The sequence below is a fragment of the Primulina huaijiensis genome, chromosome 15 (assembly GCF_012295235.1).
Source record: "Primulina huaijiensis isolate GDHJ02 chromosome 15, ASM1229523v2, whole genome shotgun sequence".
NCBI classification, from domain to species: Eukaryota; Viridiplantae; Streptophyta; class Magnoliopsida; order Lamiales; family Gesneriaceae; genus Primulina; species Primulina huaijiensis.
This window is the reverse complement of record NC_133320.1, coordinates 2,122,054-2,144,405: the sequence shown is the minus strand read 5'-3', so window position 1 is coordinate 2,144,405 and position 22,352 is coordinate 2,122,054. Positions and strand designations below refer to the sequence as shown.

Sequence of the window (22,352 nt, the reverse complement as noted above, 5' to 3'; positions counted from 1 at the left end):
TGCAGACTGGAAAACAAGTTCTACTCAAAGTTGCTCACTGGAGTCTTTTGCTTGATCATACAAAAATATTGCTCTTATGCTAAATCTAATGATCACAATATATTTGGGGTTGTGATATCTATCTGAGACCTTAAATGCATGGATTGTGTCTAGGATCGTGTTATCGATACACAAACTTTTTGGAGATCCATTGGTCTCTCTCCATGCTTCCACAAAACTCTCGACCAAAATCTTCCCTCTTCACCCTCATAATAAGCCTATGCTTGATCCGTTCTTCTGCTTCATCTTCCCTGCCTAATAACACAAACTACACAAACTACACAAAGTGTCGCGAACCGTTTCAATGCGGGAATTTAGGAAACATAAGCTATCCCTTCTGGGGAGGCGATCGTCCCATTTCTTGTGGGTATCCAGGCTTCAAGCTCATCTGTGTAGCCGACAGATTCCCACTTCTCAACATATCATCAATAATCTACAGTGTTTTACATATCGATAACGCAACACAGACTCTCAAGATTGCAAGACAAGACTTATCAGACACAGTATGCCCAAAGTTCTTCTTCAACACAACCTTAGATTTCAAAATTTTCCAGTTTTCTCCGACTTCTAACGACCAGAACATCACCATGTACTATGGTTGCAACATGAATCAACGGCCCTTGAATCAGTTCAGCTGCACTGTGAATGGAACAAACAGATGGAACAATGCATATGTGATAAGAGAGACAGAATTATCGGGTTCTTTGAGAATTGATATGTTATGTGACAGTAGTATTTCTGTTCCTATTAGCCAAAATGCCTACCAGGCTTTACAAAATGCTACAAATTCGACACCGATTTTGCAGGAGGCTTTTGATGATGGATTTTCGATACAGTGGTCGGCAAATAATGATCTCTGCGAGACGTGTGTAATATCAGGTGGAGTGTGTGGGTATAATCAAGATTCGAGGTCCTTCACCTGCAACTGCATCGATCGTCCTCATCCCTTTGTTTGCAATAGCACTCGAACTGGAAATGGTACTGGACATCATGTTTGAAATATAGTACTAATTGTACGATCAAACTTCCCCTGTTAATCGGTTTCTGTTTCAGGGTCGAGAAAAGTAATTTCTGGTGATCACAAGATCAAGTATATAATTCTAGGTAAATAACTGTTCATTTTTTCCTTAGTTATTCAACTTCGTTACTATATAATGCAGTCAAATTGTTGTCTGAATACGCAGGGGTGTCACTTGGAATTTCTATCATAGTTATATCATCCATGATCAAAATACAACGCAATCTGCGCAAGACGGACAAGGAAAGTAGAAGTCAATGCCTCGAAAATTATATACAGAACCATGGATCGATCGCTCCAAAGCGCTATAGATTTAATGAAATCAAGAAAATATCGAAATCTTTCACCGATAAGCTAGGACAAGGAGGTCACGGCAGTGTATACCGAGGAACTCTGCCTGATGGCCGTTATGTTGCTGTCAAGGTTTTGGTCGAGACAAACAGTGGTTATGGTGAAGAATTTATTAATGAAGTCGTGAGTATTAGTAGAACTTCCCATGTAAATATTATCACTCTCTTGGGTTTTTGCCTTGACAAGAATAAAAGAGCTCTAGTCTATGAATTTATGCCTAATAAATCTTTGGACAAGTTCATTTCAATTGTCCATTTGGAGTGGGAAAAGTTGTACAAGATCGCGGTTGGCGTAGCGAGAGGTCTAGAATATCTACATCGAGGTTGCAATACTAGGATTGTTCACTTCGACATCAAGCCTCAAAATATTCTTTTAGACGAAGACTTTTGTCCGAAAATTTCGGATTTTGGGCTAGCTAAACTCTGCCAAAAGCAGGAGAGTATTTTATCGATACTCGGTGCAAGAGGGACGGCTGGATATATTGCCCCCGAAGTTTTCTTTAGAAACATTGGAGGAGTTTCTCATAAATCTGATGTATATAGCTACGGTATGATGGTTCTTGAAATGGTTGGAGCGATAAAATTTTCCCAAGTCGATGATCAACCCGAGGCTAGTGAAAATTATTTTCCTGACAAAATATACGAGGACATGATGGTTTCCCAAGAGAAGAAACTAGAGGAAATAATGGGTGAAGAGGAACACGAAACTATAAGGAAAATGTTTTTGGTTGGTTTTTGGTGCATTCAGACAAGTCCATCGGATAGGCCATCAATGACTAAGGTTGTGGAGATGTTAGAAGGAAGTGTTCAGTGTATACATATCCCACCAAAGCCAGTCTTGTTTTCACCTACGTTTCAAGGGCGAGAACTTCCCTCGTCGTCCAAAGTAAATTATGTGACAGATTATTCGAATTAAACTCAGATACATTTTGAATCTTTTGGTGTCAGTAATCTTGGATTTAAGCTGTTTCACATCTTAATTACTGATGGTGCAATATACATGGAAAAAATGTAACATTATCGGTCTTTTTTCAGTTCTTCATTTGAAATAGTGCGTCGTCTCTCACGACTTTAGCAAAAAGTGGTTGAGGAAATTCATTTAATTATGTGATTAGGACACGGACCATAATTTTATAGAGTGCGTGCAAGAAAAATGAGTTGATTTCGTCAAATTTGTGGTGTGCTCCTCAACAATCATTTTATGAATGATTGTACTTAATTCATGAGTAACGAATACGTGATTTTAGTTATGATATCCATTGTAGAATCGAACGCTTGTCGTTTTATCAAAAGTTATAACCAGTGTTAACGATATAATTTCAATATTTTAAACCGTGGGTACATATGCTATTATTGAATCCTAAACGTTTGCTATAAAAGTCAGAAAGGCTAAATTTAAAATAGTAATAAGATAGAAGAGAATTCAGGCAAGAGAAACTGAGATGGCATCAAGGATCAAAACCTAGAACCGAGGGAGCAATCTTTAACAAGGGTCCCAACGTGTTGGGCAGAAATTTCCTAGCAAAAAGGTAGCATACGTTGGTGGTGTGTCCATTGTACATGCATTCCGAGTCGAACCGGAGCCAATGCAACAATTCAATTCTGACGTCAACCCATCCGAATCTTCTCGGGTGAGGTCCGCCCCGAGACCAATCGACCCGAGTAATGCTCCTATTGGCATTCATCATCTCCAAATCAAGAATGTTCACTAAAGTTGGGAAATAGTGCTCATCATTGTAGCATGGTGGGAGGCAAAAATCTTGAAAAACCTTGTGGTATTTTTGGTCGGATACGAGTTTCAAGGCGAGTTCGCGGTGGAGCTCGAACCATTGGGACCCCTTCCGCCACTGCTGGATGGTGATCGTGGGCCACATTTGGCGGTTGTATCGGCCACGGCCAGGCTTTCGAGGGTCGTCGACAGATGCCAAGAAACTATGGCTTGAGCTTATTAGGTAGTCGTAGATTGTGGAGAAGTTGTAGAGTGGAATGCATGAATCGGAGAGCAGCACAAATCTTTGGTTGGAGGGATCGAGTAGAGCATTCGCAATAAGTCTTCTTTCTGCGTCAATCATCGATATGGTACCCCATTGGACTGGCTGCACCAAAGGAAAAAAAATGTTACGGATGAATTTGGTGAGGAGGAATTAAATAGTCTAATCGAGAAACCTGGCTAGGAATCCTCGTGCCATGAAAAACAGAATCCTGAGGCGCAGACTCATTGTAAGAAGGATGAGCATAAACATAAATGGAGTACTTCCCTTGATATCCCCTGAAAAACACATCCCACAATGGAGCGAGAGGCAATGGCCCCGGTGTTAAAAACATGAACGCCACTCTAGGAACAAGTATCACCCTCTTCCCATCTCCGAATTCTTGAATATTTGCGGAAACTGTAGAAGCTCTCCACAATAATTCATCATCTCTCATGTTGTTCTGAGGAGCTGGCGGTGGTAGTGCCACTGCAAGAGGCGGAGGCGGAGGCGGAGGCGGTGCATGTGGTGGTGGAGGTTCTAGGGGCGGTGGAGGAGGTGTTTGATTGATGGGGAGGAAGAAGCTTTTGAGTGATAAAGCGGAGATGATACCGATTGATATACCTACGGATAGGAGAAAGAGATGAAATAATCTGTCGAAAAGAGAGTAAGATTTGAAAAGATTAAGGTTCATAATTGTTTTTGTTAATTAACAACGTTTGTCTTCCTGATCAAGATGATCAGTTGGATGTTAGAATTATTTCTGTGTACATGCAATGATCTTTGTTTTTTTTAATTATTATTACTATCATTTATTACAGAATGATCTTGAGAAAAGCTAGGAAGAAATCTTGGTAATGAAGTTTTAAGAATATTTTAATTACTTTCATTAAAAATACAGAGTAACGTAAGAACGTATAGCGTGATTGCATTTTGCATGATTATTATTATTCTGTCTTGTTAAGTCTACGTTAAATTTGGTTGAATATGTTCACATAAATTTTTGCTCACGCTGTTACAAAATCAAACTTCGCAANTATTAAAAATCAACAAGGTGAAGAAGTCAAAGGGTTATATATCGGAAAGCGTAGAGCACAAAACAAGCGTGCAATGCTCAACGTTGTCTTGTCGTTTAGCCAGCAAAGTTCTCGGTTATAGCTAACGTGAATCAAAGTCAAAATAAATTAAAATGTAATCCAACGAACTGGATTTTTTAAATTAATTGATAATATTTAATGTGTATAAATTAATAATAGTATTTAAAAAATGGACAACAATTTACATTGTGAATGAGGGGGTTCAAGGATGTTACATTTGATTGAATGGAACCACAAATGCTAACACTGTTAAAATCAAACCATCCAAAAGAAACATTCACAGTTATGAAGATATCCATAAATTTGTTCAATCAATACAACAACCTGTTTAGAACTTGTGAGGATTTGAAAATTAATTTGAGGCAAGAAAAATCCATTCAGCCTTCAAGGATCAACCACAATCTCTTCCACCAAATTTTGAAGCAAGTGCCTACTGATCTCCACAGCTGTCTCGAATCGCTCCGTCCCAAATCGTATCCATTCCATGGCAGAACTCATCTCCCTCTCTATCAAATCGTCCAAAGCAAACCTGCTCGATTCCTCCCATTTTCTAACATCCTCAACTATGTCCGAAAAAACCGTGTCAGTGTTCAGGCAAAGTGGCAATTGTCGGTACAGTGTGGTTCCCAGCTCAAGGTATTTACCAAACCTTGAATCAAGATACTCTATGATCGAATCCAGCGCAAATGTTCGAAGCTGATTCGCCTCTTTACTATCTTCAACGCCAAGGGAGCAACCAAAATTCATCCAAAGAACGGTTGCAAGTGTTTCGAGATCCTCTACTAGCAAATGTTTGATAGAAAAATTTATTTGTACAACTGAACCCGTAGGAGCTACATTTCCAATTTCCAACTCAGCATTCAAGATAACATCATTCGCATGGTCGAGCTTCGTACCTTTCAATCCACAGTTAGCAAGGTTCAAGCATCGAAAAATTTCTGAAACATCGTTGGTGATATTGGCAACCAGTTGTTTACTTGTATTTGATGTGTTTGTGGAGGCCAAAGAATCCAAATTCTCTGCCAACATGATTAAGATCGTTCGTTGAAGGAGTCATTAATAGATTCAGGGTATTATAGCATTGGTAAATGAAAATTGTATCAAAAAGCTACACTGACAGGACAAAAAAAATAGGCATCCTCACCAAAAGTATCGCCTTGACTGCTGGAAAGACTCATATCAGAAGAATATGCTTCAAGCACGGATCCCGGACTTAGGCGGTCACTTTCAACTAGTTGATCGACCGATCTCTTCACTTTCACTGTGTTAGCCTGAGTAAATAGATCGAACGAAACATGTGGAGTATAAGTTGATAAAATATATGATTAAAATTACAACAAAATCAATTCAGGTTCTTGCATGTGTTCCGAAATTAAAGGTCCATGCAAAAGTTAAGCTCTATTTCTTTAGTCAGAGACACACTTCTGTTTAGGGGTGCACTTTCTCAAGGCCAACTTATGTCCAGGAAGAATTTTAAATGAAAGAAGAAACCTGAATTACATTTAAATAAAGTTTGAGAACTCATGGCCCATTGTTTTTTTGCTCGAACTTAAAGTACTTGTGCTTACCTGATAACTAGTAGAAGACTTTGAGCATGACAAATGACCTAGAGAACTAGTTTCCCTCTCGGACATAACTGAAGATTTATCCTGCTGAAACGGTATTTCCGAGGTTAAGGCAGTTATTAGCTCCTGCAAAATCATAGCAGTGGTTTTCTTAGCTTCATTGCTCCCAACATTGCCACTTTGGCATGTCAATTCCTTCAACTTTTGTTCAAGAAGGACGCCTAAGGCATCTCCACATAGAGGGAGCGGCTTTTCAAACCTTTTCTTTAAATAATTTTCATTTAATCCTGATGAATCGTAACCATTAGCAGAATCGTTTTGAACCCTTCTTTTTGTAACTGCAGGAAATCCAGGTTTCGGCTTTGATGGAGAATTAAATCGAAAAGAAACAGCAGTATGGTCCCTCTGGCCACTGCCAACTCTTCTTTCCTGTATGCCAAGCAATTCAGTTCTACTTCTTTGGCAGTTAGCAGAGTGAACATTTGCTCCCACGTCATTCCCAGAGATTGAATGAGGAAAAAGATAAGTGTGCTTATTAATGGTAAAGCTCAAACCTGAGCAGTTTTCGCCCTGTCTAGAGATATTATTAGGTCTCCTCTTTCGTCCTTGTAATACCAAATCATTCTGTCTGTTTTCGATACACCTTTCGGTTTGAAATTTCTCATTGCCCATTCCAACATGTGATCGCGACCTAGTAAGACCACTTGAACTTTGATTCAATGGAGTAAAATTCCTTGTCTCGCTGCTGGAATCTGAAGATGAGACCTTATCACGTGACAGACTGTCTAGTTTTGACCTGGCAGGGACTGAATTCCTTAGCCGCGAAATCTGATTTTGGTTTTGAGTCTTGTGGTTAGAACTACATGAGAGGGGCTCATCCATCCAAGGCTCACACACCTGTCCACTGAATGAAATTTTCTCTGATTTATGCCTAACACAGGGTCGTTCACAGCCCGTGAATGGAGCCGTGGCTGATGGGTAATCCTCTGGCAACTCGTCTTCTAGTTGTTGATAAAATGTTGGCTCCCCTAGCTTAGTTTTTTCTGATCCTTGACAATGGGATGGCGGTGAGTTAAAAATGAGTGGCTGTTCGCTGACACATGTTCTAGAACCCAAATTATCCATACAACGGCCACAGTTTGGGCAAGACTGATGCCCCCTCAAAGCAACACTTGAGAATCCGGCAGAATCCTCTCGTTGGCTTGATAACGATTCTGGTACTTGTCCAAAACACTTTTTGTCCAAAACACTCTCGCGTTTAGGAGAATGGTGCCAGGTGTTGTAGTAAGTGAGAGAAGATTTAGACCTGCTGTTTTGTAGACCGGGTTCCAGAATTCTAGTCGCTGCACCAATCAACTTAGATGCATTTTTCTTGGAAAGATTTCTGGGACTTTTGACTGGAGTAGGGAGCTTGGGATGATGCTTTTTCGATTTCAATAAAACATTCTTAAATGGCTGTGTCTCAGCCCCGAATGGATTCAATGGCAGCCGCTCATTAAAGCTTGTCTTTTGAAGCTTTTGAGGCCTCAACTCAGGCTTACTTCCACTTATCTCTGCATTCAAAACTCCCCCCTCATGTTCACGCTCATTATCCACGAAGTTCTCTGGTTTATAACTTCCATATCCAGATATTTGAACGATTTTTGACTTCTGCCTCTGTAATACTGGCATTGATTCCAGACCCATGAGCCTGGCAACCAAACCAGGAGCTCTCATATCATGCTTTCGTTCAAGGTCAGCAACGGTCGATCCACGATTCTTCTTCATATTTGGGAAACCGCCGCTATTCTCATCAGCAATCTAAATCATTGCACGCAGCAAAAAGAATACTTGGGCTAATTTTTCTAACAGATCATAACTATGTAAGCAGTATATAACATAGCAAAACATTCAGCATTAACAAACTATGCATACCAATCTATGTTTAGAGTGATTCTCATCTCCCCCGTTTTTCTTCAAACCTTGTTTCAACCGAACTGAACATCAATTCAACACGAAGAACGAGTGCTAAATAAATAAATAACTTTAAAGAGTTCCGACATTGAAACATACGACATCTGCGGAATATCTGTCAACAATGTGCCAAAACACGAACCTGGAGGAAGCAATTTCTTGGAAAAAAGCTTCTTCTTTGAAAACCTGCGGTTCCAATCAAATAGTTGGAAGAAAATGCCCACGCATCCTCCCGTTCCCTGAGGCTTCTTCTCCACAACAGCCAAAGATGAAGTCGTCTTCTCCATGCTATCATCCATCTCTCCCTCTCAACTCTGAGAATAATCAAGAAACCTGTTTCTCACAAAACCCGACAATTATTCTCAACAAAAAAAACCAGCCGGAAAATAATCAACCATCCAAAATCCCTTTAAACGAATCCTCAAACGAAAAAAGAAAAGGAAAAAAAATCAATCTGCCACCTTTTTTACTTTTTTTTTCAAGGCCTCACATTTTTTCCCTCTCCCAGAAAAGTGTTCAAAAGGCAGTGAAAGAGTTACCCAATTTGAACAAAGCTGTAAGAAAGACAAGTTCCATCCCTCGAAATCACACACTAGAAAACAACACAAAAAAATAATAATCAGTAAATGAACAGTGGAACTCCAATTATTCACCTCATTTCACGCGACGAGTGACTGTAAAAACCCATCTCTGAGACTGCATCAAACGCACAGGGTACTAAAAAGAAGGCAAAAAGATTGGCCGGTTCGTACACATGAGAGGTGAAAGCATAAACATCATCCGTAATACAAAATGCCTAATAGATAATAGCTACAAGGAGAGATTCTAGATAGTACACAAATGTTTTTCCATGTCTTTGGTGAACCCGAGAAAAAGCAAATGAGATTGAAGGGATTTTGTTTCTTTGTTATTCTGAGCAGCTGGAAAAGGTGTGCTGTGAAAACGGCTGTTCTGTGTATTTTCAGTGGAGGGGGGGGTGGGGGGGGAGTAGGATAAGTGGAAGATGGCACAGGGTGAACCCCCCATGCGCACTGTTCCATTTAGGTAGTCCCCTCCCCTGTTATAGATGGCAAACTTGTAATTTTGTAGCCATTATCTTTTTAAAAAAAATTTGTTATACGAAGGTATAATTTTAAGATAATTATTTTATTTGATTTATTAAAAATATTTTTTTAAATACACATAGATCGAATTTTGTTAATATCGTCTCACAAAAAATTTATTATTATTTTTATATATATAATATTTATGTTTTGAAATCATTAGAAGAATCTATTCGCTTTAATATTTTTCGGGAACCCATTTTTTAATAAAACCATTGAATAAAAATGTATAATTTTATGTATAAGTTAATTTTGTGTCAAATTAAAGATGTTAAAAGATTTCGTGATCCAAAATTAATGTCTAAAGTTATATTTTATTATATTCTGTTTTCTTCTAAAAATAATGCAAATTTCAAGTCTTTATCCAATCAAATATATTATACAAAAAAAATTCTAGATACTTCTTTCGATCCATGGATATTTTCTCATCGCATTTAATAGATAAATATCATATTATAAATATGATAGATGAATTATCAAAATTATACATAAAGATAAATCAAATTAAATCAAATAGAACCANATAGTAAGAGGAATCTGAGAATATATATATATATATATATAATTGACAGATAGATTAGATATTTATTTATTAAATATATATATATATATAATATATAAAAATGGTGGGGAAGTGGGAAACCGGGGGGAAAATAGAGTGTGGTTTTGAGCAAACGTTGAGTCTACGTCTGTCTGCTAACCTGCGCTGTCGCCATGTGAATTTGTAATTTATGGAAATGTGGAGAACACAGGCGAGTGTGACGTACGCTCCATCTCGGATCGGCTTCGATGTTCTAGGAAAAGGATTTTCAAATATTAACCTATCTAAACATGTTTTAAAGGAAAATTGTCTTTGACCCATAAAACCGAGTGCAGGCTGATTTTTGCATAGGAGTGAGTCTCATATGAGACCGTCTCACGGATCTTAATCTGTGAGACGGGTCAACCTTACCCATATTTACAACAAAAAGAAATACTCTTAGCATAAAAAGTAATACTTTTTCATGGATGACCCAAATAAGAGATTCGTCTCACAAATACGACCCGTGAGACCGTCTCGCACAAGTTTTTGCCTCTGCATAGTAGATTTTAATGTCAAACCGCACTAGTGACTTTCCCCTTGTTGTAAATCAAAATACAACTATCTTAAAAAAACCCAAAATTCCGCAATACCATAATACATATACGATTAATATTAAAAGTACGAAAAATGTATCGTATATTGATATTTACTATAATTATATCGTGAAGATTTCTTATTATCTCAAAAGATTTTATGTTGAATTTATCCTTATATTTTGATTAAAAAATAATTTTGTGTTGTCAAAATTGATGTACAAATTTGGTTATACATACAACATCAATATACATATACGCATGTGTGTGCATGCATTCAACAATTATCCTTAATTCTCAATGTCCCTTCTAAAGTAAATCATCCCTTCTTCCACAAGATGTTTGTGGGTAATACCATTGTATTTTTATGAAAGTACACTTGATGTATTGTGACTTGAAGGATGAATATATTATAGAGTCATATATAGGAGGAGACATTCCATGTGTTGAATAAAGAATGTTTGTACATTAAATTAATTATTGCTCCATAAAACGTGAAATCGCTCACATTAGGCGCTCCTCACCCCCGGCCCGACAGAGCTAGACATTATGCTACGCCGCGCACAAGGAGCTCCCCCACATTGAAAGGAATTTAACTCCCAAACTGCCGCTTGCGAGACTCGATCCCTGGTTATTGCTCCAAGATTCACTGTTGACAATAGGGGATCGTGATTCGTGACACATCGTGTGTGTTCCGTAAATAAAAGTTATTATTTTTTAAATTTGAAATGATAGCAGATGAAATTAAATATAAAAAATGTTACTATAATATAGTGGATAAACGTNTAATAATAATAATAATAATAATAATAATAATAATAATAATATATAATGAAAGAGAAATCTAGACATGTTAATCCAAACAGTAGATGAAGACCGGAGCGCTACCAAATTACAAGGCCAAATATGTACCAAACAAGGCCCAATCCACTCACATATATTGTCTGGGCCAAAGTTCGTATTCAATCGTGGGCTACTGAGATTGCCTACCAGATCAGTGGAAGAAATACTAAATAATAAAGTTTATATTCATGCTTTTTTAAAAAATAAAAAATAAAAAAACCTCTAATTTTTAACTAATTAAATCTCATCTTATACTTATACTATGTATAAGAATCCGCGTGGTCAATTTGTTATTTTGTCATTCGTTCTCTGTCAAGTTTCGATTGTTCTAATATTGCCACCGATTTTTATAATTATCATATTGCTCAAATTATATTATATAAATGTGGATATATATTATATTGTGTTCCATGACGATTTACAAAACTACTCATACCATACGAACTAATCACAAACTTGATGAAACTAACAAAACAATTTTTTTCCAAAAAAAACCAATAGTATAAAACATGAAACGCGTGCATTGCTACGTCAGTTAAAAATTACATGCATCATGGGACGAGAGTCAAGGGATTTCTTACTTTCTCGTGCCGTACTTCTTCTTCTTCTTCTTCTCTTCATCATCATCATCATCATCATCATCATCATCATCATCATCATCATCATCATCATCATCATCATCATCATCATCAAGATTTGTCAATAAGGACAAGTATTCTTCAAGATATCAACCAACAATAATAATAAACTTGTTCTATTTTATTATATTTTATTTAAAAAATAATATCTATATCTGACTAATTATTTCTTAAAATGTCATGAGGTTATCTGTGGCAATTCCCTCGATAAACAAATCGTCAAGCGGACCTATGAGAAAGACCCTTGTTTTTGGATCAAGTTGTTCATATTTCATGAGTAACTAATATCATCATGTGTGGGGGATCAAGAGTGTAGCTTTATCCATGTTAATAAATAGTAAAAAAAAAATTACCTCATTAGATATTCTTTTATGCATATTTGGTAAACTTCAAAATAAAACAATAATCTACAAATTACGTTAACAACGTAAACAACAATAATCGAACTTCATACAAGTTATAGTATGATTGTCTGAAAAAGTGTTAGTACGGATAATTAAACTTTTAACTATTACCCAAACTTTCAACTCTGACCGTAACTCGGACACCTAAGGCGGATGAACAAAACAATATTACAAATGCAAATATTCAGCAAGAAAAGACAACTACTGAAAGCAAATTATACTTTATTTTTTTTTATTTTTTTTTTTGCGCAATTCTTTCTCTAAACATGTGGATTGTGTTGCTTCACAGAATCGCGAAGTTGGGCAAGATTCAGAATATCTGACAGTAGAAATGGAAATCAATTCAAACGATCGAACATGAAAATTACCCATGAATTTAATCACTTTTTATTCCTCTTATTGGTGCCACTATTATTAAAGATTGAACCCAAACCAAAGAGATTCGCCGGAGGAACGTTCAGGACAGGATGGATTTTAACCCCATAGCAATACGAAGCATGGTTACTCTTCTTCAATGGCAGCTTCTGCTGGCTACAAGACGATGATCTGATCAAGCTCTGCTTCATATTGCTCGGTCGTTTAACGTTAGTATTGGAGCCTGTCGACTTGCTTCGAGACAGGAACGGCAACGGGCACAAACCCCGCCCGTTATGCCCGCTGCCGCCGTTCAAACTCGTGCTGCACTTGAACCCCCAGAACGATGATTTGCTTCTGTGTTTCTCTTCAGATTCCGGGATGTGTTTTCTTGTTTCCAAGTAGGGAGTTGTGTGCTTGCCGGCAGGCGGCGGAGGTGCCGGCGCCGCGGCTGTCTTCGCCGGATGATGAGGTGGAGGCAGTGGTTTCTTGATTTGGATGGGGAGGATTTTTCCGTCGGAGAAAAGCTCGTCGGCGGAGGAGGAATTCTGGCCAAAGCTTTCGTTGAAGACGCAGAAATCGAAATCGAAATCGATGCTGGAATTGTTGGATCGAAGGTTCTGTTCGATGGGTACTACGTTGTCTGCTGAGAGATCGTGTGAAAATGAGATCCGGGGACTTATTACCAGGTTGGGGCTGTCGGGGAAAACTTCGAGCGCCATATAATTTTTTACCTGGAGTTTGACTGATTGACGGGGTGGGATGTTTTTGGGACCAGGTATCAAGTTTTTGAAGCCAGTTGGAATTTGGAAGGCCAACAGAAAGATTGGATTCTCTGCATGGAAATTGATAACTATCAAGTGTGGGGATTAAATATAGAGATGTCAATGGCACGGATGGATATTATATGATTCATGACCCGTCCCATAATCAGATGAGTCTAAAAAATTGGACCCGAGACCCACCTCATGACCCATTTAATATATCCAAACCCACCCCATACAACGCGGATCTATTGCAGGTCTGGGTAAAATCCGGATCCATTGATATATCTAATTAAATAAAAGGGTTACAAATTTAATTTCGAAGAATAAAAATAATAATATAGGACGAACAATTAATAGATCGTTGAAATCCCACATGTTAGACATTGATCAAAAGAATGACTTCAATTCCTTCTTAAATAGATTAACTACTTTTCCAAGAATCAGTGGCGTTGCATAAAATTAAACAACTTAATTGAAAATTGTACCGTTGTGTTTGCGGATCAAGTGATTATTTGTTACAACCGATGGATTTGAATTGAATACACCATAATTGAAAGCCACGTGGTTGTATTTGTATTTATATATAACACAAATAACTTTAAGTAATGTAGGGTTTTGGGAAGATTAATAAAGAGGAAAGCATGTTTCTGCTTAATGCATAAATGGATATTCATGTGACAAAATAGGGAGACACGACACGATGGGTCATATACACAAACAAAAATCATTTGTTGGAAGGATTATGCGACCACATATGTGGCATAAAACCCACTTCGGAACTTAAGCCATGTCACATCAAAAAATAAAATAAAAACCTTATTACTCTTAGAAACTGATCTGACATAATAGATAAGTATTTGATCAATAGTCATGGATTCAATTTTTCCTTCTACCATCACATAAGATGAGCTTGTCACACATGATTTGTTCAATATGTAATGTTATTTGTAAGTTATTGCATTAACTCAGAAATTTATTCACTGCACATTAAATTATAGTAGGTATGTAGATTGTCATGTCATCAAAAAATATATCTTATTAGATATACTTTTTATTGTTAAGGTACAAAATATTGATTAACCTTCGACTAATTAATTTCTTAATGAAAAAAGTTCTTCAATTTATTTTCTTAAAGGGCATTAATTATAAGCTTTTCATGATTTTCAGTCAGTATCTTACACATGCGATATACGAGATTTGTTTTATGAAATTAATTACTAAAATTAATAAGTATATGTGTTTGAATAATTATTTATTACTATATAAAAAATGTTTATAACATTTGAGATAAAATTAAAAAGAGTATGATCATCTCTTGCAGTAAAATTGATTTATTTACTATTGCATTTTATATCTTGGTTGATGAGAACTCTTAATAATAAAAAGTTAGAGAAGAATTTGTTAAAATAGGTTTCAAACATGATATCTCGTCTTTAATTTAAAACGTCGATATCAGATCAAGTGTATATCATCTCCGCTTTGGATTTTGATAATTCTTTATTCAACCAATGACAAGATATGTGTTGTGCAAGTGTTTCATTTGGTGGCCCATAAAAAAAAAAAACTTGTCTTTTGAACTTATTGATAATTGATTGAAATGGACACGAAGCCACATATTCCTCAATATTGACCTCAAAATCTAATTGCAAGCTTTTTTTCCCAACATAATTTGGTGGCTGGGTCCATTTATTCGTGAGGCCGTAATTCTACATGGCCATGCTTTGTTTCCTCGTCTGTATTATACATGGAGATATTAATTTCCAAACAGATTTATTAATTTTTTTTCCCAATATTAGAATATTTTTTTGATTTACTTATATTAAACTATTTTTTGGAATTGTTATTTTGTTAATATTAACTTCAAATTTTTATTATTAAACTTGTTTGTTAGTTATTTGTATTTTATTTAAATGGTTATTTTTTTTTTTATAAAAACATATATTGTTGAGCTATTTTCATTTATTAAAAAATACAATTAATTTTGATTATTCGTCTCAAACGGAGACTTGTTTTTATTTCTATTAAAAAATATTATTATCTCAAGAGACACAATTTTTACCTATTTTTATAAAAATAAAATTATCATCAAATAAAAATTTCAACTTCTCTCAAAAGATACAATACATATACTTGGTCTTTTGATTTTGATTTCACTCTCTTTTTTTAAAAATAAATAAATAAATAAACGACATCTTAATTTCACTAGAGGTACCTCTTTGATGGGCTCAAACAACGAGGCCCAACCTATAGAGCCCAGTCCACGGGTACCCAACTAGCCCGGTCTGCTTGCATCGACCTATCCTTTATATACGACGAATATATTTTAAATCAATATTCCTCACCTTCTGGCGTAATTGATTTGGTGTGATCCTTGTGTTTTCCTTCGTGCATATGCAAATTTTATTATGTTTCAAGTTATCGGCTTAAGTTCAAGCTACTATGATCAATGTTTTTATAGTCGAAACGGTGATCGAATTGGTCTACTTTAAAATAATGATTCAACCGGTCGGATCAGAACATTGTTATATTATATAAAATAATAATATAATATAATAAATAATATATTTAAAATTCTAAAAATCTTAAATTTATATACAAATAATAAAAAATATATATTTATCAAATTTTAAAGTCTAAATAAAAACATACATAGAATCAAAATATAAAATGTAATTACATATATATCTTAAACAAAAATTACAAATAAAAAACTTTAATAATAGTAAAATATATTTTTAACAAAGTTTAAAATAATTTAAAAAAAAAAACTAAGATTTTAGATATAAAAAATTAAATTTTAAAAATTTTATTTTTAAAAAAATCTAAAAAAATAGTGAATAGATTCGACCGATCTTTGACTGATTTTAATCGATTTTACTATTAAAATGATTTTTAAGTACGGTTCATATAAGACCAATGATGGGAACTGATCGGACGAACCAATTCGATCCAATTTGAAAGCATAACAATGTCGTGACTCGTTTACCTGTTACTTATTCGTGTCTCGTTTTTAAATATTGTTTTTTAAATTTATTTTAAATAACTGATAAATTTGTTTTAACTTTTATAAGCTTATAATTTATGTGATATATATTTTTAAAAAATAACATATTAAAACATTTTGATTAATTTATTTAAAACAAATTAAAGATATTACGAAAACTTTATAAGGTAGTCTCATAGTTCAATTTGTGAGACATATCACTTAACCGGACACATGAAAAGTATTGGTTTCATGCAAAAAATTATTAATTTTCACTCCATATATACACAATTACTTTATCTTATAAATATAGATTCGTGAAATCGTCTTACATGAGACATAATCGAAAGATATTAACGTGTTTGGTATTTTAAGATATGTTTATCAACAATATCATAAAAATTACATTAGGTGGTGATGAATATATAAATTATACATATTAGATGTTATATAATTTATGGGGATTATGGATATATTGGTTTTTTAAAGAAATTAAAATAAGATCTTATTTATCCAACTTATTTTGACATATTATAAGTTGTTTTTTAAAATGAGATGTCATATAATTTTAGGGGATTAGGGATATATTGGTTTTTTAAGAAATTAAAATAAGATTTTATTTATCCAACTTATTTCGACACATTATAAATTGTTTTTTTTTTAAAAAAAAAAACCACCGAACAAAATTTCATGGCTCATAAATCTTAAACAATTTATAAGCTAGATCGGCTGCATGCCAAACATCTTCTAGGTTCTTTCACACGTGACTCGTGAACATAGATGTCATATAATACCAAAAGATTTGATATCCACGGGAAAATCAAACTCATGATCGTTGATTAAATTCATTAATTCAAGTAATCATATGAGAGCAACCATATGATAAATTTTTATTAAGGAAAGAAGAAATATTTTGTTAATCTATTTAAATGATAAAAAAAAACTCCAATATCTTGAATCATATAATATAATAACATAATACTGGAAATTAATGTATTTAAAATATTTATATCAAAATTTTCGATATGTCTAATTAGTATATATATCGATTATACCAAAATATTGTAATATACCGATATTTTATTATGGTATCGATATATATTATTTTATACTGGAAAATTTACATTATATTTTTAAAAATTTTAAACTTTATTATTTAAAATATTTTATATTTTTTAATTTATATATATTATTTTGATATATACCAAAATTTTAAATTTCATGATCTTATTGTACCGAATATTTTGATATCAATATCACACCGTATCAAAAATTTTAATAAATTCTATATTTTTATTTTTATATATAAAAAATTTAATATTTTTTCCAGCTGTATTTCGAATAAGTATTATTATATATTTTTATTATTATTATATGGTGAGATGGTTTGAGAGGGTTTAATGCAATCAATCCAAACCGTCGTCAATTTTGTCCGTCTCCAAGTCTCTTCGTCCCCCCTCTCGATCGTTGCGTTCAAAAACCCAACCGAACTGTTACAATGAATTCACGTACCTTCCTCTTTCCTCCTCTTCTACGGTTACTTTTTGCTACGTTTCCATCGAGTTCCTCGTCTTTTCGATGACGAAAATCGAGTTAAACACCATGGGTGTTGAGAATTCAGGAATCGTCAAACTCAGGTGTTCTGTCAAAAATTATGATTGGGGTAAGCTTGGGAATGAATCGACTGTGGCGCGATTGTATGCCAGCAATAGTGGGGAGGAGCATATTGAGGATGATCATGCGTATGCTGAGTTTTGGATGGGAACCCACGAGTCCGGGCCTTCGTACGTCATGTTGGTAGAAGGGAATGGGGTGGTTACTATTGCTGATTCGGAGGGAGAAGGTGGAAGAAAAAGGAATAGTTGCAGTTTAGTTAGTTTGAAGGATTGGATTGGCAAAAACCCTGCTGTGCTGGGGGATAAGGTCTTGCGGAAGTGGGGGCCTAATCTTCCTTTTCTTTTTAAGGTGATTCTTGAAATGTTTTGTTAGTTTGTTCCATTCTGTGCAACTGCTTTTTGGGTTCAGTTTGGGGTTTGAACAAATTTCAAGTGGTTTTTGTATATTTTTTCTACCCTTTTTTTAATATATTTTGTGGAAGTAAATTATTGATGTTCAAGCTGGGGTAAACCAGAGAAGGAGGATCGACCCTTTAAAAATTTCAAATTTCTTCAAAATATATGACTTCAAAACTAAATTCCTATATTCTCTTGTATCAAAAGTATTTGCATTTTGCATGATGACAAATAAAACTTAGTGTCTGTATTTGTTCATTGATTGAGTGAAAGTGTTGACAAATTGTTGTGTTTTAGGTACTTTCAGTGGCAAAGGCACTGTCAATACAGGCTCATCCAGATAAGAACTTGGCCGAAGTCCTGCATAAACAACAGCCGAGAGTGTACAAGGATGACAATCATAAACCTGAGATGGTGTTGGCTTTGACCGAGTTCGAGGCTTTGTGCGGGTTTATCAGTCTTGAGGTATGTTATCATCATCAGTTTGGCTCTTTGTTTCACGTGGAAGATATATTTCTTTGAATATAGAATCTGAATTAATTGGAAATTTCTTCCTGATTAATTGTGGGTGATACAAAGTTGGTGTTTGGTTACTCCGTCATCAAAGGCTGTTTTAGCCTTCATGGATATTTTCTCACAGAGATTCTTTGAATGTGTACATGTGGTTCCTGTTGTTTTATGAAGAAAAATCCTAAATATCTAAATGGATATTACTTGCTTTGATCTACTGAAAGCTACTGCCCTGCCTATGCTAGCAATTGATATATTTCATGATTTTTTTATCCCTTTAGTTGCTTTTGTATGATACCTTTGAGGTTTGTTGTGGTTATTACCTCTTTAATCTCTGTAAGCCTTCTTGAGAAAGATATGGGAAAACAGACTCCATTGATGTGTTCAAATGCTTGACGAAATTAGGCGGAAACATGCTCTTGTGATCCTTGTGATCGTTTTTGTATCGTAGCTTTGGTTTCTACCAGACTACCTCGCCAAAATTTTCTTTTGTTGGATTCTTCTTATCAGGACAAGATCAATAACATCGATTAGTGAGTCAACGACGTCAGTGAAGACTATCGCCTCTAAAGGGAATCTATATTAATGCATGTTAATCTTACTCACCTCACACGTTTTCATATGACAAGATATATTGCGTAAGATGTAACTGCAAATCAAGAAGGTTGACTTCGAACCTGTGTAAAGGAATATTTATTGGGAAATTTTCATCACCTAAGTAATTATTGGTATTGAAAGGGTTTTAGAAAGTAGGATTAAAAGTAATGATCAAGCGAGGTTAAGTGTGGAGCGTGGATAAAACGTAATGATTTGATAAAATGCGGGAAAAAAAATATATTAGTACTTTTTAGATTGTTTTTTAAACAAAATGAAAATTAAAATTCTTTTCCTGACAGAGAATCAGAGCTTATTCATTTCTTCTCGATATAAAATTTATGCATTTAGTTTTAAACTTAGTACGTTATATATTATTTGGTTTGACTTAATTAAAATTATATTAAAAATTAAATATGCTTTTTTATGCTTAAGCTTTGATCAAGCACTTTCAAGTTGTAATTCTGAATGATCTTCGTTAAGTCTTTGGTTCTATATTAATGTTTCATTCAAGCCTTTGTTCGACCTTAATGCTTCAGTTAACCTTGGTTTTTATCTTGTTGCAATTAAAAATATCTATGCTTACAGATAAGCCTTCTAATTCCATATTAAGCTTACAAATCCTTGTGGACTGGATGACCCTTCGAGGGCATCTGATAAAATAGAAAAAAAGTATTTGTGGATCAGATTTAAGTTTCTTGAGGAGGGTAACCTGTCTAGCCATACTTACTGTAGCGTCATGATATGTGGATCGGAAAGTACTCAGTTATGTTTTTGCTCAAGATGATTGAAAATGTTTTGTACTTTCCCGATCACATTGACAAGTATAATTCATTTACCTGAGTACTTGCTCGTTTTTAGGAACTTAGTATAATCCATTTACCTGAGTACTTTCTCATCTTTAGGAACTTAAGAGTGTTCTTCACAATGTACCAGAAATTATTGAAGTGGTAGGCAGTGCATATGCAGAGGAAATATTACAAGCAAGTGAACAAGATGGAGAGAAGATGTTAAAAGAAATCTTGCAATCCCTATTTACTGGACTTATGTCAGTCAGCAATATTGTGATATCTGAAGTAATATCCAAGTTGACAAGTCGACTGAATCTGAAACGGGAGGTGTGTGAAAAATTTTCTTGTGCTGTTTTTTCAATGTATTTCTATATACTTGGAAATGATATCTGGCAACATGATTATATTTTCATCTTTTGGCCTAAATTTGTGTTCATCAATAGAATTTAGTTTCTCATAGGTGAGGGAGTTAACAGAGAAGGAGGAGCTAGTCTCACGGCTTGAGAAGCAATATCCTGGAGACATAGGTGTCATATCTGCCTTCTTGTTTAATTATGTGAAACTTAATGCCGGTGAAGCCCTATACTTGGGAGCTAATGAACCTCACGCATACATAGCTGGTGAATGTGTCGAGTGCATGGCAACATCAGACAATGTTGTCCGTGCTGGTCTTACGCCAAAGAACCGGGATGTCCAAACGCTATGTTCCATGCTCACATACAAACAGGTGATAATAATGATTGTCAAATGACAATTTATTGTACGATCTTATCACTACTCTATAATGGCCTGAGTTTTATACTAGATGCAAATTTTTTGGTAGCATATGAGGACTCGGATGGCTTAGCAACTTGATCATGATTCAATTTTAGGCTTTGCGTGTCTGTATCTTTACAAGCGCTTAGTAAATTAAGTGTATATGTTAGTGAACAAGTACGACATTGGTGCCCTTCATGCCAAGTTGATTTGTGCTTCTGTCTTTATTATTGAGTGTACTATTTTTATCTTCTCTTAGTTTCTCATTGAAGTTAAATTATTCGGGCGAGGAGCTCAATATAGAAAGTCCAGCTATCGAGCATCCTGTCGCCACATTATTTACAGACTTTCCCAGTGGCGGAAGGAGGGGGAGCAAGCAGGTGCTGTCAACCCCCTTCGTTTTAAGGTTTTGGCTAAACATAGAGTAAAATGTTATTCCGTTTATCTACCTTTGAAAATTTTGTAAGTTTCTTAGTTTTCGCCCACATGTCGCCAATGGACAGACCCCTCTTGAAGTAATATCGCTGGTGTGTCTGAAGTGATTACTATTAGCATTTAGCACTTAGTCAATCTCCAACTGTTCGTCTAAATCATTTTTCTTGCAGGATTTTCCAAAAATTCTATCTGGGGTCCTTTCAAATCCTTATACCATGAAATATATTCCTCCTTTTGATGAATTTGAGGTCGATAGATGCATTCTTCCTCGAGAAACTTCAATCATCGTTCCTCTCTCCCCTGGTCCTTCCATTTTCATGGTAATTTCAGGTGACGGAAAAATGTCCACTGAATCATCTGAAGAACTAATTACCGAAGGTACTGTGCTGTTTACACCTGCAAACGCTGAGGTCAACATAGCAACTATTTCCGGTTTGCATTTATATCGAGCAGGAGTCAACAGTAGGTTTTTTGATGAACCGGTTATTTCTTCGTCGAACAAGCAACATGAGAAGTAAATGGGGATCTTTCTTTGTCCCATTTTGCTATATGAAAGCGTTCTTTTGTATAATACTAATATCTAAGCCGTGCGATGCACGTGATGAATTTAATTACTATGCTAAATTATATAGATTTTTAATTTTTAAAATACAAAAAAATGATTATAAATCATACAATTAAGAAACAAATTTTTTCACATATTATGAAAAATTTCTTTAAATACAACATTTGTCGTTGAATTTTTTTTGCTGCTATTGTTATCACATATCAAAATTTTTAGACCTTTAGGATTTGTAACTCTGTATATAGCGACATACAACTGACCATGACTAAAAACTGGTTTTTTCAAAAGAAGTCCTGCATGAGATAAAGATTGCCCTTGGCTTTTTTTGATTGTCATTGCATATGATACGATCAAAAGAAATTGTCTTGGTTGAAAGATGAGGTATCTTCTATATAACCATCCTCACCATAGGGTCAGGTGTGTCTCGGCTTAGTTGTATGAATTCTTATATAGGGGGAATCTGTGTATATAAAAATATGCTGTTTAATT

The 22,352-nt window shown here is 35.0% G+C and overlaps 5 protein-coding genes across 7 annotated transcripts; 2 read left to right on the top strand and 3 right to left on the bottom strand.

Annotated features, from left to right (window-relative positions):
- Window positions 1–28: 28 nt before the first annotated feature.
- LOC140960156 (LEAF RUST 10 DISEASE-RESISTANCE LOCUS RECEPTOR-LIKE PROTEIN KINASE-like 2.3) lies at window positions 29–2,577 on the top strand. The gene is made up of 3 exons (XM_073418305.1): window positions 29–1,017; window positions 1,093–1,143; window positions 1,224–2,577. The coding sequence occupies exons 1-3, from the start codon at window positions 135–137 to the stop codon at window positions 2,321–2,323; spliced, it is 2,034 nt and encodes a 677-aa protein (XP_073274406.1). The 5' UTR covers window positions 29–134; the 3' UTR covers window positions 2,324–2,577.
- A 278-nt stretch (window positions 2,578–2,855) lies between these two features.
- Window positions 2,856–4,071, bottom strand: LOC140958795 (glycosyltransferase BC10). The gene is made up of 2 exons (XM_073416361.1): window positions 3,574–4,071; window positions 2,856–3,503 (listed from the first exon to the last, which is right to left on the bottom strand). Exons 1-2 carry the CDS (start codon window positions 4,069–4,071, stop codon window positions 2,856–2,858), a joined length of 1,146 nt encoding a protein of 381 aa, XP_073272462.1.
- Window positions 4,072–4,740: 669 nt separating this feature from the next.
- LOC140959163 (uncharacterized) lies at window positions 4,741–9,028 on the bottom strand. 2 transcript variants are annotated; one of them, XM_073416962.1, is made up of 6 exons: window positions 8,646–9,028; window positions 8,135–8,325; window positions 7,954–8,015; window positions 6,033–7,839; window positions 5,619–5,729; window positions 4,741–5,493 (listed from the first exon to the last, which is right to left on the bottom strand). In XM_073416962.1, the coding sequence occupies exons 2-6, from the start codon at window positions 8,289–8,291 to the stop codon at window positions 4,859–4,861; spliced, it is 2,772 nt and encodes a 923-aa protein (XP_073273063.1). In that variant the 5' UTR covers window positions 8,292–8,325; window positions 8,646–9,028; the 3' UTR covers window positions 4,741–4,858. The 2 variants fall into 2 exon arrangements, with proteins under 2 accessions (XP_073273063.1, XP_073273062.1); XM_073416961.1 differs by having other exon boundaries at window positions 5,619–5,745; window positions 6,043–7,839.
- A 3,448-nt stretch (window positions 9,029–12,476) lies between these two features.
- Window positions 12,477–13,172, bottom strand: LOC140958794 (uncharacterized). Its single transcript, XM_073416360.1, has one exon. It carries the CDS (start codon window positions 13,170–13,172, stop codon window positions 12,477–12,479), a length of 696 nt encoding a protein of 231 aa, XP_073272461.1.
- A 4,436-nt stretch (window positions 13,173–17,608) lies between these two features.
- On the top strand, window positions 17,609–21,878 carry LOC140959043 (mannose-6-phosphate isomerase 1-like). Of its 2 annotated transcripts, XM_073416759.1 has the most exons (5): window positions 17,609–18,165; window positions 18,510–18,677; window positions 20,222–20,434; window positions 20,568–20,834; window positions 21,469–21,878. In XM_073416759.1, the coding sequence occupies exons 1-5, from the start codon at window positions 17,779–17,781 to the stop codon at window positions 21,814–21,816; spliced, it is 1,383 nt and encodes a 460-aa protein (XP_073272860.1). In that variant the 5' UTR covers window positions 17,609–17,778; the 3' UTR covers window positions 21,817–21,878. The 2 variants fall into 2 exon arrangements, with proteins under 2 accessions (XP_073272860.1, XP_073272861.1); XM_073416760.1 differs by lacking the exon at window positions 20,568–20,834.
- The last annotated feature ends 474 nt before the right edge of the window (window positions 21,879–22,352 follow it).